Below are 15,900 nucleotides of genomic sequence, written 5' to 3'. Positions count from 1 at the left end.
CCAACAGGGGTGGGAAACCTGCATCCTCAAGGCCACATGTGGCCTTTGGGTTTGGCCTTTTGACTGAGTCCAAGTTTTACAGAACAAATCCTTTTATTAAGGGGATTTGTTCTATGAAGTTTGGATTCAGCCAGAGCCAAACTTGAGGACCTTGAGGACCACGTGGCCTTGAGGCCCCAGGTTCCTCACCCCTGCCCTAACAGAATACTTAGCTGTAGTAGGTACATGCTAAGTATTTCTTGAATACGTCAGTGTTGAGAAAGAGATAAAGTTCAAAGAAATGTTATCCTTTCTTACATGAAGGTGCTAATAAGGATGCATAATACTACTGCCTTAGCAACATAACTGTGTGAGGCTGTGCGGGTTCATGTTGCTATGATGCAGAACACCCTATTTCATAGAAATGAGATGAGGAAACCTCCTCCCTGTTCACAGTTTTCAATCTTTCCCTCATTTCCTTCACTGGGGTGAGTGAAATACCATAACAGACAAATGATTTCTCCCATGTTGCACAGAATGAGAGGCTGAGCCCTTCTAAAAGCACTAACAGCTTTAAGACAAAAAGCAAAGAATGCTTGAACAAATCCTATTTAAGGTTAGGTTTATATACACTTCATGAGAAACTTGGAGGGAAAAAAAACCCCAAACTGTACTCTGCTACAAAAGAAGACACACAGAATGCTATGGTGCTTTTTGTAAAATGAAGATACACATACAGCAAAGAGCTGCTGAAATTTATTCATCCAACCATAATACATACAATAAGGAATTCTAATTTTGTATGTCATTTACATTAGCAGTAGAAAAAAAAAGGTAACAGTGAATGAACTGTGAGGTTTAAAGTGCCGAGATGAGATAATCAAAGTAGCAAGGTGGCCACAAGGAACACATCCGAACAATAAACTTGAGTGAATTATATTACATGGCATTTACAAATAATTTACAAACCTGAAGAAAAGCCATCATGTCTCTTCCCATGTTCCATTTTCAATACCGCACTTGAAGCAAGAGGTTTCTGGCTAAGGAGAGATTCACAGATCATAGGAAATGTGAAGTGATTTCCTTCTGATAGAGCATATGGGATGCAGACTAGGAAACAAAAACCTCGATCAATCCCATGTTTCAGGCATTCATGAAGACTTCTATTTATGGATTGTAAAGTGACATACTCTCAGCAGCATGGACACTATAAATACATCCTTTATATCAATATTTATATATACACATATACACACATTAACATATATACATACATATAAAAAATATCTGCCCTAATTAGGTACAGAGTGTGTTTCAACAATCAGTAGAACAAGAGTTTTGTTTTCTGAAACACACATACACAAACAAACTAAAAAAATGAGGCATTTCCTTTTCAGTTCTGCCTTGAGCAAGAAAATTTTCTTTGCATTTATATTGATATAGTCAAAGTACTGTAAAATAATGTCACGTGGACAACCAAAGCTTTGTTTCTTAAGCAGAGGAAAGTTCTGAATTGGAATAGACCAGCTAAGGTCTAAGCCTGCATAGTGGAAGGCTAGATCTAAGAGAATCTCAGGCTATAATAAAAAGCACTGGTTGGGCTAATAGCCTGCAAAAATTGCATCTTTACCATTTCTTTAAAAACAGTAAAAAAGATATGTAACGTAGAGAAATTCTTAAAAAATGAAAAGAGTTCCCCCACACCTTTTTTTTTGGTAGAAAAAAATGATGACTATTTTATAGTTTGTATTTTCTTCTGGCAATCAAAACCAGCCCAATTTTATTCACCAACAACCAAAGAACTTCAGCTGAATATAGTCATCTTCATATTATAGACAGGTAAGATAACATTTAACTTTACAAATATGTTTAAATGTGAACACTAGTAACAAAAAATAGTTCTGTATCAAAGGCGGTATCAAATTGATTTTTTTTTTTTGGTAAACACAGTGATTCTTGGTAAAGAACTTGGTTAGAGGCCAAAGTACCACCAAAAAAATGACCACGAAATAATTTCCTTAAAAAAAAAAGTTGTAGAAGATAAAACAGTCCTGTCTCCAAGCTGTTGGGTCAGTGAATTGCTCATTTCTTTAGTGACCAGTTTCAAAAGGATGCATATTTTTGCAGAAGACAACAAAAGCAGATTAACTGGATCAAAACCCCACTTCTAGTTATGAGACACTATCAACCCATAAAAGAATGTTCATTGAGAGTATAATTAGTAGTGTAAGTTTGCTTAGCCATGCTTTGTACAAAGCCTTGTTTTTACCAGGGAATTCACCACTGTCCATTTCTTCCAATGTGGCATGACTGAACTGGTTTCTTTCTGTGAACATTGGAATATTGTACATTAGGAAGTAAGTTCTGGAATTGAGACTAAAGATGAGAAGCTTCTTAAGTGTCCCACTTCAGAACATTTCCTTTTATTCTTGCACCTTGGATTGTTCTACATACAGCTCAGAAGCTTTTCCAGTAAATTATTTTCAGATTCTCAGAGTCATCTTCTGAATCTTCTTTTAATTTTAAAAGAAACTTCCCCTTCTCTAAGTAAATTCCAAGCAAGACAAAACTGTCAGATGTACATGATGGTTTTCACTCCTGCAATTTGGCCATCAGAAGTCTGCACAGGATGTCCTAATTTCAGGAATCTTAATAAATAAGCCCTTAGTTGTTAACCCTTGATGTCCGAGAAGGTGGCATTGCAACTCTCACTGCAGCTTGAGGAGGAGCTCAAAAAGGTGGAACCAGTACCAGATTCTAGAGAAGAGTGAAAACGATTAGGAGAATAAATAGATATTGCAAGTGCTTTTATTTTTAATCACATAGATATATGGTGGGGAATGGGAAAGCAGGCACCCTGGATATATATGTAGGCAGTATGGTCTTACCTGAGCTGCTCAAAGACTGAGCTGATTTTGAGCTGCCAATCAATGCCAAGAGGTTGCTGGCTGGTACCCAGCCTTCCTTGCTGGTGGTGAGGTTCTTTACAAACCTAAGAAAGGTGGTGTCTGTCAAATGGTTCTATTCCATGTGTTTAAAAAAATAAGCCTTAAAAAAGGTAAAAAACACAGATGACTTTCCCCTTACCAAAGTCCCTCTTCTCCCTCATGTAGCAACTCTACTATATCTCCACTTTTCACAGCAAGGGCTTCTGGACCTCCCTTTTCATCATGGTCGGCTACAACTGTATATTTGCCAGGAACCTGAGGTTTGGAAAGGAGGGACAAAAAGGGAATGAAGAAAGGGTAGCAACAAAAAAGATTATTTGGGCTTGTTCTTCTGGATACAAGCAGAAAAACACTGGGTTTTTTTTTTGACAGATTATAAATATATAAACTAGTATATATTGAGAGGCAATCAGGTATTTGGTGAATAGCTTCACCTCACTGTGACACAGTATGGAGACAGAAAAGACTTCGGGACATGGTCCTGGCCCTTAGAGACAACAGGGTAAGGGTTGGACTCTAACATGAAACAATGAAAGCATAATACAAGGCAGTGTCAAATTTTGTGGTGCAGGTTGTATAGGTGTCAAGGAAGGGGAGATGAAGGGGGGGGGTCTGGGAAGGTAAGAGAGTTGAAGTCCCTGTGAGGAAATGCAAGAGGGTGGAATCTGCCCACACTTGTGAACTTCAATCTCATAATCAAATGAAATAATAACAATAAAGTGCTTAGCCTGTCACATAGTAAATACTACATAAATATTAGCTATTGTTTCTATAATCCCTTGGAGTGAGGCACTCATGAGAGTCACATTTGAAGACTTCTTTGGTTCAAACAAATTACTACAGCTGACCACAAAAGTGCACATATATCCTCATGAATAAATCTGATGATACACTTCAGATACACTACTTAGAAAAAAGACCCATACTCCAACCAACCTCATGAGCCTATATAGGTGTGCCCTGCTTTAGAAAAACTCGGGAACTTTCTAACTTACAAAAAAAGAGAGAAAATACTGTAATTCACATTACAAAATAGCAGCTCTCTGGAATTTAGGGTTTTTATTTAAAAAACTATTTGGCAGAGATGCTCCTCAGAGGACTGAGAAACTTGAATTTCCAGGATAAGAGGCCGCTTCCAATTGGACACAAATCACAGAAGTGAGGATGAAATGTCCATGAGATTATCAGATTGCCAATAAGGAGATGAATCCAGAAGATAAAAATTTGGCTTAGGTCAATTTTTTCAGGGAATATCTCCAGAATATAGTGAAGTACATCTGTAACATGCCATGGCCAGAATGAGAATGCTTTAAAGGGCTAACCAGTTTCCTGGGTCCTGCTCCACCTTCTTCCTCTGCATCTGATGAATTCAGGGGCTCCTCAGTACTTGACCAGCCATCGTTGTCTTCAGCAGCATCAAGTGAATAGGAAGTTTTAGTCCAACCTGATAAAGAAGTAAAGAATTTAGAACTAATACACAAAGGCACCGACCTTGAGACAAAAGGGTAGCGGAATTTTAGAGCCCTGCATGGATTGGACCAATATGAGCTCATATTTCCAAAGACTTCAAGTAGTACAAAGCATTTTCCACACAACAGCCTTGAAGTAGGTAGGTCAAGTATTATCATCGTCTCTACTTTACAGATGAAGAAACTGAGACTCAGAGGGGTAAAGCGATATGCCCATAGTCATGCAATTAGCAATTATCAGAGCCATAATATGAAGAATATTATGTCTCTTGACTTCAAGATGTACCATGGTCTACGTGGGCATAGCATGTATGAGCAAAAACTTTGAAATTCAAAGCCAAAAAAATTTGCTATACATATATCATATCTTTTCCAAATTCAGATTTCAGACATATCTAGCACAAGCTGTTTAGGGCTCATTTGTAAAAATCAATACTGGGAAAATAAGGATTAAAAGTGGACAAATGTTATCATCTGCCAAGCAAGCACAACAGAAAGAAATTAATTCCAGATCCCTTCTTTATGTCATTCTTTCTATCTGTGGACCCTGCAAAGTTGCACCTGTCCCCTACAAGGAAAGGAAAGAGATCCCCTCTTTAGCAGATGGGATTTCTCTACTAGACTGCTTTGGTGAACACAAGTTAACACTCCAAGGGAAACTCACCAGGAACACATGGGATAGCTACACTTCTGCCTCACATCAGAGATGCCCAAGTAAAAGAAAAAGAACATTTGCTGCCTCACATCATCAACCAGAACCGGGGGAAGAAAACAGTAATTTTTTCTAATCTAGTAGATTAATAAGAAAAAAAATCCAAGAAAGGAAAAACTAAGCATTTGTGTTTTGGGGGATTCTTTTTGGACTAGATCAGTGATGTCACTGAAGTTGGAAACTACCACTGCCAAAGAAAATTAGCATCTGCTTAGTATTTTGGAGAATAGCTTGTGCACTAAGAGGTTAAATGACTTCTCCAGGGTCATATAGCCAGTATATATCAGAGGCAAGATTTGAACCCAGGTCCTCTTGAATCCAAGGCTATTTGCTAGTTACTATACTAGTGGTTCTCAAAGGATGGTCCACAAAACACTGGGGGACTCTGAAACTCTTGCACGGTATCTATGAGGTCAAAACCATTTTCATAATATTAAAATGTTATTTGTCTGTTAGGATATCTTTCCTCTTTTCAATTACATATCTGAGGCCAGCTTTTCTTCCTGTATTTCAACCAAAGCACTATTTAGAACAGATTGAATGTGGCTGTTTTCCATTAAGCCAGATTTGCAAAAACATGTAAAACAAAGCCACTCTTCTGAATGTTTTTTCTTTGTCTTGGAAAATATAGTTTAAAATGATGTTTTAAGGATGTTACTATGTAATGGATTTGGCATTATTTTAAAATGAATTAATAAATATAAAAAAATTATCAGTTTAAATTTCAAATACAGTAAATATCAGTAGATATAACACACATAAACAAAAGTTCTTTGGGTCTTCATTAATTTATTAGTGTGTAAAGGGGTCTTAAGACCAAAACATTTGAGAATTGCTACACTACACTATGCTGCCTCTGGAGTGAGCCAACGTATCCCCAGGTAGACAATTATGATACACATAAGTGTGTGTGTGTGTGTGTGTGTGTGTTTCCATATACATATATGTGCATATATTTGCATATATTATATATGCATACACATTTATATATGCACATATATTTTTATATGCGTACATTATATATGCATATATTTATACATGCATATATAATATATATGCATATATATACACACACACACACATACCCACACATAAACATGTATACACATATCTACATTTATGCATCTCTTCTTTTTGTTACTGAGATTTCAATTATGTTTTAGGAGGACAGGGGACTGTTAGAAAAGCCCAAATAGCCTTGTAAAAAATACATTCCACCTGTTAACAAATTTAAGCTTAATTCCTGTGGAAGTAAGAGTCAGATCGTGTCCACAGGGTCATGCTGCTCATGATTACAAACAAGCAGAAATGAAAAACAAAGCCATTCCAATTCCTTTTCTGGTTCTGACCTAACCAGAATACACAGCATGCATTTCCCAAATTACGCTCCAGTAACATGAGCAGCCTGATTTTCACTGGATACAAGCAACTAAAAATAGACAAACACAAATATTTTTGGAAAGGTGGTAGGGGCAGAGTTGGCTGAATCTCAGTACCCCACAACTGTTAATTGCTTTTAATCTCAGTGAAAAGCATGGCTTTAAAAGGAGGTCAAAAGACCACTTTGTGCAGATAAGGAGGAGACAGATAACAAGATGGGGAGAAAAAGGAGCCTCATTCCTGCTTACTCTCTCTCCTTTCAGTCTGACATCAGTCAGTAGAATATCTTAAGTCAGCAAAAGAAGCATTCTAAATAGACTAGTTCTAGCCAGAAAGAGCCATAGCCATCCTCAGTGCGGTCCCACTGCACACAGGATTGGGATTCACTCCAAATTACAGCAAGATTGGGGGCAAGGGCAGGGCCAGGCCAGTCCTGGGCTTTACCTTTCCTGTGCTGGGATGCTGGGGCCAAGTTAGATGAGCTGAACCACCTGGCCCTGGTCAGTGTTACTACTGAGCTTGCATCTGTGAAAGAACTAGGAATTGTGAGTTTTTCTATGGTAAATCTCACTGTAATTCAGCATGCTTTGGGGGTTCTACCTTTGGAAACAGCAACAATTAATGAAATGCCAAGACAAAGTATGAAGTAGAAATTTATCATCAGCCTCCACCTCCTCCTTAGTTGTGCGTTCTAACACTTCCACTGGGACCCGTCCATAAAAGGATGGGCTAAGACGGGGGTGGGGAACCTGGGGCCTGGAGGCCACATGTGACCCTCTAGGTCCTCAAGTGTGGCCCTCTGACTGAATCCAATCTTCACAGAACAAATCCCCTTTAAAAAAGGATTTGTTCTATAAAACTTGGACTCAGTCAAAAGGTCACACCTAAGGACCTAGAAAGCCACATGTGGCCTCGAAGCTGCAGGTTCCCCACCCCTGATAAGAGGACTGGGTGCTGAGGTTGAAGGTCTAATAGCTTTCTTTCTCTTACCCATCTCAACCAAGTTTGGTTATTTTATGCAGAAGTCTATAGGAGTCTGAGACCACCTTCCAAAGATAAAAATACTGGTCGGGCCTAAAGCAGAGGCCCTGCTTTTCTAATGCCAAAATCCCTGCTTGGAGTACATTCCTTTACTGGGCCTGAAAATATGTGTAGCTGCCAAATGTCCTCTTAACAAATATTCTTTAACAGGCCCCTGGAAGCTGTTACTGCATTAAAATAGAGAAGGCAAGGAAATAAATGTGTAAAGGTTGAAATTCAAAAATCCCTAGAACATAATAAATATGAAAGAACATAAAATGACACCATTCCTAGTTTTAGACATAAACTGCTATGATTTATCAGTATCCTATGATTTACGTATTTATTCTAAGGAAACTTTTGATAGAATAATGTTTTAGATGAAGGGCCCTTCTTCTTCTTCTTTAATTTCTTTAATTCAAGACAAATGGAAGAAACAGACTGGACGGGAAGGGCTTTAACTGGGCTGAAGTCTCAGCTAGAAGAGCCTAAGTGATAAGGCTTATAGTTAATGTGTATTCCGGCTTATACTTGGAATGAAAAAGATTTGTTTTCTCCAGATAACAATAAAAACTATTTAATAAACATAATTAGGCATGCATAGGAAAACAGAAGGATTAGAATGGACTCTTTTTTTCTGCCTTAGTGCTTATGTTACCTTGTGAAATTTGTTTTAGGTGCTTAGGAAAGCTGGGATGTTTGTTACTCTACAGCTTGATAGAGAAGTAGAAAGTACCCAGCCTGAACCCTGTGGTGTCTCTGGAGACTGACAGTGTCTCAGTTTGGGACAGGAATGGGCCAGACTCAAGCATTAGGGAAAAATCTGGCTTAATAATAGGACTGATGATCCTGATGGAACTGAAGTCATCACGCGATTTCTTGGATGACATAACCAGAACTTTATGGTTATAAACACATGTGAAGTTTTTTGCTGCCAAGGAAGGAAGTGTTAAGTTCATACAAGGCGATAGCCAACAACAATACACATGGCGTCCCTGAAGTGCCCCAAAGGCTATTCTGGTGGGATTGGAAAATAGATCGCCATTTTGTGTACAAAAAGTTGCATCACTCTACCTCTTAAACCAAAAGGCGTTGGGTCACTCTTAACTTCATGTCGCTTAGCTTTTTTGTCAGGACTGGTAGGAGAAGCTGCAGTAAGATGAACAGGCAAGAAAAAAAAACACAGAAGAGAGATAATGAAGATAGGAGGGAGAAATGTTAAATAGTCGAGTTTGTTCTAGAGTGGGATACAGATTTTTTTTTTTTGGCTTTTGTTTCCACTGGAATCTATTTTGATGCCTCCCCATGGCATGGGGCTTTCTCAAGATTCTCAAAGGTGCTGCTAGAGAGAAAATGATGCATACATTTTGGCAGGTCTGACTAAGCTGAAAAGATTTTTAAACAGGGGCTCTGTGCACTTGCTTCCTCGAGTTTAGACAGAGGCTTATCTCTAGTCTACAGGGTTGACCACAAGGGGATTGATTTTCTTGGCCACAGGATCTCAGAAAGATCTACTGAAGCGTGAAGGGGGTTGAAATCTGCTTTGGTGGAGGAAATATTTGCTCCCCTAAGCATCTGAATTATTGATTGAGGAAGATCTGGAAAATGACTCCAGGAAACACAAGATGTAATTGCAAAACTGTCATGAGAGTGAGCAATCTAAATACAGTAAATGAAATGCAGTTACAAAGGAAGGAGATTATTTTCAGCAGAATATCAGCTCCTTAAGGACAGGGACTGTTTTGTATCCCCAGTGCCTTGCACATAATAAGTACCTAAGGTATTTTGTTAAATGAAATTCAATTTCCAAAAGTAACTCATGGAAATGAGTCTTTATTTTATGGTCATCCTACGGTATAATTCTTCAGAAAGACACAGTAAAAAATGAATCACTTGTGTTTTCAAAAAGGTACGAAGATTAAACAGGACTTTGAAGGGTTTTTTTTTTTCCCAGAAGGAACTTTGTTGTTGAGCCTTTTCAGTCATGACCCCATTTGGGTTTTCTTAGCAAAGATATTGGAGTGGTTTGCCATTTCCTTCTCCAGCTTATTTTACAGATAAGGAAACTGAGGCAAATAGTTAAGTTACTTGCCCAGGGTCACACAGCTGGTGTCTGAGGCCAGATTTGAACTCAGCTCTTTCTAATCCTAGGCCCAGCACTCTGTTTACTGCACCATCTAGTTGCCCCTTAGAAGGAACTAACTACATGGAAACCTGATCTTGATAGAAGGATTACTGACACGTCCTTCTCCATGGAGTTTCAGCAAAGGCGAACATGGAACACCAGTGCTGTTTGCCTCTCGGTTACCTAAGGATATGTATGGAATTGCATTACCCAGAATGTTCAGGAAAGCCTCAGAGAGGTTGAATTTCCCAGTAAACATAGATATATGACTGCACTGTAACATGAGGCTCACTATTTGTCAGAAAAGATCAATCATGGCAGAAAAGGTTAATAAAAGACTTAAGAGGAAAAAAAAAGAGTTTAGGTTCAAAAAAGCAAAATGATACCAATGATTTCTGGGCAAGTTTTGCTTTGAAAAACCTTCCTTTTTCAAAAGGGAAGTTTGAAAAATTATTTTTAACATCGTGGTTATTATCTAATGCTGATTTAATGTTTCAGACATTTGAGACAAATTAAAATTTCTTTTTAAGTCTCATATGCTACCAAAGAACAGGGAAGACAAAGAACATTTGCGTACAACACACCCATGAGCTGCCACACAAATACAATGACACACTATCACAGTGAAGGACGCAAGTGGGAAAGAGTCCAAGGTGAATTGCGTTTACCTTTCTGACTTTTGAGGTTAGCAAAACCCTGCAGTGTAAAGCGCTTTTTGGACAGCGCAGAGCTCTCTGAGGTAGAGCTAGTAACTGTGTCATCTATAAAGGAAAAGAGAGACAAGGGAAATGGAGAAAGTACACAAAAACCCCAAATAACAGAGAGACCTCAGAGTCAGCGTCATACAGACAGCAGAGACGTATTCATGGAAGAGTGAGGACTGCAGCTTATTATTATAGATGTCTGTAATCAGGGCATTTCTCAGGGCTACATTCAGGCAGGGCTGTGAGCCCAACTCCAGGGAAGCATCACGTTTCAGAAAAGCTTCTCCCTGTAGTAGGGTTAAAGATAATAGTAACTGACTTAATGAAAGTAGACGAGGGACAATAGGAGAAGCATGAGACCTTGTAATAAAAAAAAAAAACAAACAGTGAATTTCTAACTTAAATGTTACACTTAACTCAGTAACTGGGCACAGAGGTGTCGTATACCTGTGAGTACACAGAATGCATGCAGGTAGCCTCACCTTTGCTTTTATCTGGGTTCTTCAGCACTGATGTTGAACTGACATACCCCTCCAGGCTTGCAGGGTCGGTTTTTCTTTCTTCTAATTTTTTAACGTTCTTTGTTTGATTTTTCGAGGGACTAATGGATGAGGCAAATAACAATAATTAATAATAATAAAGATAATATCATTTTGCAGTCACATTCAGAATTTCTCAAGGATCCTGGTACCCTGGATGTTCTTGATTTCGTCTCCATTTTATACCCCCGGCCACATTTTCCTGTTAAGTGCTTTGAGTGAGCTAATACTACCAGCTAATAGGAGCTCTCCTTCTCTCAAAAGACATTAAAATTTTTTTTATAAAATGCTGCCAAGGTTGAAGCTTTGGTTTAAGGAGGGGCTGTCTCACATTCTAGGGAATGAGAGAAGAAAGGGATCAGGCTATACAGAGGTTGTAGCAAGCCTGGCCTCTGTCCCAAGCATCCCTCTGTGGGGCATGGGAGGGTAGAGGACTTAAAAACAACACATACTCCAAAAAAATCAAAGCTGCAGCCCTCTAACAAAGTGGTAGAAAATGATTGTGTTGCAATAAAAAACAAATGCAAATGAGTTAGAATATAAATATAACATTTTATTTATAGACAACTAGGCTTTGTAGCCCAATCAAGAATCATTTATTAAAAGCAATTACAACGTGCCAGGCATGCTGCTAATAAGCACTGGGCATACAAAGAAAAACCAAAAATGGTCTTTGCCCTCAACAACCTTATGGGGAGACAATATATATATTTATCAAAATTTACAGGATAAATAGATGGAAGGTGACTTTACAGGGGATGGCACTAGGTCAAACCCTGGCCACAGAATCAGAGCTGGAAGAGCACCTTGAGAAGTCATCAAGTCGACCCCAAACCTCATATTTTACCAATGAGGAAACTGAAACCCCGACATAAGTGATTTGACCATCTAAGGTGGGATTTGGTTCTATCTTCCTGACTCCAAGTCGAATGTTAAATGACATATAGCAGTCCTTTAATTGGTCTTCTGCTATTTAGATACTGACATAACCTTATAGAGACTGGCAATGAATGTTTGACATACAAAAATCCAGGTTGATGCTTGGATTCTTTATTTTTTTAGGAGTTGGTAGGAGAGAACGGGTATATGGGGAGAGAGATGTTTTTCTCTGTAAGCTGACATGATGGCACCAATCCAGCATGTATGCCATTGATCATCAACAAAGTATAAGTTTTGTCCAAGTTTCTTGTTGGAAAAAATAAGAAAAATAAAAATTTTCCTTTTGCAATTGTAGTGAGGCTTAAGAATTGCTAGAACATTATTGCAAATAAAAACAACATTTCAATAAGGATTCTATAAAAAAAATAGACTGCATCTGTGATTTCACTGGAGTAGGAACTCTCTACCAATACAGGTCGGTGTGTTTTCTTTTTTGAGAGTTACTGGGAACTGAGGGGATAACTGACTTTTTCAGAGTCACACAGCTAGTATATGTCACAGGCAGGACTTATGTTCCTGATTCCCAGGCTGATTATGTGGAAGGCACTATGCTAGGGATACAAATAAGTACAAAGAATGAAGTCCCTACTTTTAAGGGTTATACATTCTAGTGGGGAAGACAAGCACATAAAAATATACAGGCCATCCCAAAAGTTTAAGTGTAGTTGTAAGCCTTAATATAGCTAATGAATACAAACAATAGCTCAAATTTTAATAGTTTAAAACTTTAGTGAAAATTTTGGGACACCCTATATAAATAGCACAAATATAAAGTAGTTAAATACAACATAGTTTGGACACTATTAGTTGGGGAAATCAGGTAGCTAGGTGGCGCAGTGGATAGAGTGCTGGGCCTGGAGTCGGGAAGACTCTTCTTCCTAAGTTCAAATATGACCTCAGACACTTACTAGCTGGGTGACCCTGGGCAAGTCACTTAACTCTGTCTGCCTCAGTTTCTTCTTGTATAAAATGAGCTAGAGAAGGGAATGGCAAACCATGACAGTATCTTTGCCAAGAAAATCCCAAATTAGAGATAAGGAGGAAGTATATGCTAGGAATGGGGAATGGCTAATGCAAAAAGTATAGAGATGAAAGATGGAGCGTTGTTAGCGAAGAATGAAGAAAAGGCAAATTACGCTGAATCACAGAGGGCAGGAGGGAGACTAATGTTCACTTAGGCTGGAAAAATAGACTGGGGCAGGTTGTATAGGGATCTAGAAGCTAAACACAGTTTATATTTTACTCCAGGGATAATGGGAAGTTGCTAGAGTTACTCTCGCAATAGTATGTAAGACGGATGGGGGTGAGGAGAGATTTGAGGCACAGATACCGGTTCAGAGGTTGTTGTCATAATGCAGTCAAGAGATGAGGGACTAGGGGCAGCTAGGTGGCCCAGAGGATAGAGCATCAGCCCCGAGTTTAAATCTGGCCTCAGACACGTGATACTCACTAGCTGTGTGACTGTGGGCAAGTCACCAAACCTGACTGCCTTGCAAAAAAAAAAAAAGAAAGAAAAGAAAGAAAGAAAGAGAGAGAAAAAAAGAAATGAGGGACTGAAGGTATTAGTTGTGTGAGTGGAGAGAAGGGATCAGATTCAAAGTGTATTGTAAACATAGAAAAGATATATGATAAACATTACTCTGGCAAAGAATACAACAGGCATTTTTAGAGCTGGAAGCAAGGTTAGAGATCATTTAGCTCTCTCATAGAAGTATCCTTGTGGAGATTCAGAGGGGAAAGGCTCAGATAAAGAAAATGAGATCACATTCTGGAGCCAAAAAGTCTATCATCTGATGCCGAATGAAGTGAACAGAACCAGGAGAACGTTGTACACAGTTAACAGCCACATTGTGCGATGACTAATATTGATAAACTTAACCCTTCTCAGCTATACAAGGATCTAAGACATCTCCAGAGGCCTCATGATGGAAAATGCTATCCACATCCAAAAAAAGAACTTTGGAGTTTGAATGCAGATCAAAGCATACTTTTTGCTACTTTTTTCTTCTGTTGTGTTTTGTTTCCTCTTTCTGGTGGTTCCTCCTATTAGTTCTAATTCTTATTTACAACATCACTAATGTGAAAATATGTTTAATAGGAATGTATATGTATAGCCTATATCAGGTTGTGTGCCATCTTGGGGAGGGAAGGGGAGAAAAATTTAAAACTCAAAACCTTATGGAAGTGATTGTTGATAATTCAAAATAAATTAATTTAAAAAAACAAAAAACCAAAAAGTCTACCATGCTTCACATGCTGTACATATGGCTACCCACCTTGTATTGGAGGGTGTGGGTAGTGGTAAGCTCTGAGTCTGCTCCAGTGCTCGGTGCTGACTGGCTTCTGTAAGACAGGACAAACACAAGTCAGGTTGTGTGTGTGTGTGTGTGTGTGTGTGAGAGAGAGAGAGAGAGAGAGAGAGAGAGAGAGAGAGAGAGAGAGAGAGAGAGAGAGAGAGAGAGAGAGAGAGAGAGAGAGAGAGAGAACAAGGAGAAATTTTGTTAAAAGGGTTTTTTTTCTTTGTTTTTAAAGTAGAAATCAGCTGGGTGCACAGAATGCTGGAGAAAGAACTATTTACCTCTGCAAGCCTGCAGCTGACTGGTTAAGACTTTCCGGATTTCATTTACCCAGGTTGCTTTAATTTCAGGAGTTGGGGCCTGCCAACAAAGTGAAAAGGCAGTATGCAAGTAATGAATCTCCTTTGTACAATAAATACGTATTTTACTCATTCAACTCCGGGTGCAAAGATGTAACCCTAGCACTCCTAGATCATCTGAATGGAATGTCACATACAAGAGTGAAAAAGGAGTGCAATGATGGGATTGGTGGGTATGAGTTAGTGGTTTTAATCCAGAGCACAAGCTAGTATCATTTTCTCCCCATAGCAAATGTTACTATCTTTTTTGTTCTTTCCAAATGAATGCTAGAAATTGATAGGCCTTGGACAGGTTATTCAACTGCTTTTCATCCAAGTTTCTTGTTGGGGAAAATAAGAAAAATAGTAATTTTCTTTTTGCAATTATAGTGAGGCTTAAGAATTGCTAGAATACCACCTTTCCTTTGCAAATCAAAACAGCAATTCAATAAGGATTCTTTCAAAAAAAATAGATTGAAACTGTGATTTCATTGGACTAGGAAAATGGTCTCTACTAATACAGGTTGGCATCTTTTCTTTTTTGACAGTTACTGGGGACTGAAAAAGATAATGGACTTTGTCAGAAGTAAGACTTGAATCCAGGCTGAATCCTCTATTACCCCATGTTCCCTCCCCCAGGGCTCCACACAATGGTAATAATGGCTGAAAGCTAATGGAATTCATAATTCTACACAAACTACTCTGCTGATAAATGAATCATTTGAGGAAGCTGAGGAAGAGCCTCTACCAAAATTCTATGGTTCTACTCTTATAAGCCTCTGAATCCATCCTCCTTAAGTATTCCTCCGTATCTGGAAGGAGGGAGCTTTGGTCAAGAATATGAATTATAGCAGCAGAGGCAATCAATACAAGAAACTGGCCAAAATCAATCATTCGACAAGTATTCATTAATTACTATAGTTATTGGAGATAAAAATGTAAAAAAAAACCCACAACAGCTGCTGCCCTCAAGGAGCCTCCATTCTACTGTGAAGAAATGTAAATAAAATATATATTCCAAGTAAATCTGAAGTAATTTAGGGGCTGGGAGGAATTAGTGTGCAAGATTTCACTTGAGTCAAGGGATTCTAAGAGGTGGAGGTGAGAAGGGAGAGTATTCCAGGTATAAGGATGGGTTTCTGCTCCAATCCCAGTTAATTCCAGAAATCCCAGACAGCTTGCTTGGAGCAAAAACATAAAGCAAGTGAGAACAAATCCTTAAGCATTGAGAGGGTCATCGGATCAGGAAGCATGAGGACACACAGGAAATAGTTTGTTATTACTGCCATTTATCTTTATCTAGTGGTCCAAAGTCTTCATGATCCTTTTTGACTAGGACTATAGTCATACCTAGTTTACTCAACACTGCGTCAATCTCTGGGACTTCTGTAATAGGGGTAGAGGTGGACCCACACAGCATGGCAACCTGTGGAAAGGCCTAGTTGGATGG

At 38.7% G+C, this 15,900-nt stretch overlaps 1 protein-coding gene across 1 annotated transcript in view; it reads right to left on the bottom strand.

Annotated features, from left to right (window-relative positions):
- Positions 1–719: 719 nt before the first annotated feature.
- MCF2L (MCF.2 cell line derived transforming sequence like) overlaps positions 720–15,900 on the bottom strand; it is a 382,959-nt gene continuing 367,778 nt past the window's right edge. Inside the window, 9 exon segments of the mRNA XM_078147328.1 lie at positions 720–2,736; positions 2,868–2,971; positions 3,067–3,182; positions 4,250–4,371; positions 8,583–8,657; positions 10,302–10,394; positions 10,820–10,938; positions 14,092–14,158; positions 14,394–14,472. Of these exon segments, the coding sequence (XP_078003454.1) occupies positions 2,651–2,736; positions 2,868–2,971; positions 3,067–3,182; positions 4,250–4,371; positions 8,583–8,657; positions 10,302–10,394; positions 10,820–10,938; positions 14,092–14,158; positions 14,394–14,472 (861 nt within the window). The 3' untranslated portion in view covers positions 720–2,650.

This window comes from Phascolarctos cinereus, unplaced genomic scaffold (genome assembly GCF_003287225.1).
Source record: "Phascolarctos cinereus isolate Bilbo 61053 unplaced genomic scaffold, phaCin_HiC Scaffold_7;HRSCAF=346, whole genome shotgun sequence".
Classification (NCBI taxonomy): Eukaryota; Metazoa; Chordata; class Mammalia; order Diprotodontia; family Phascolarctidae; genus Phascolarctos; species Phascolarctos cinereus.
The sequence above is the reverse complement of the archived record's forward strand: the minus strand, read 5'-3'. Positions and strand labels throughout refer to the sequence as shown.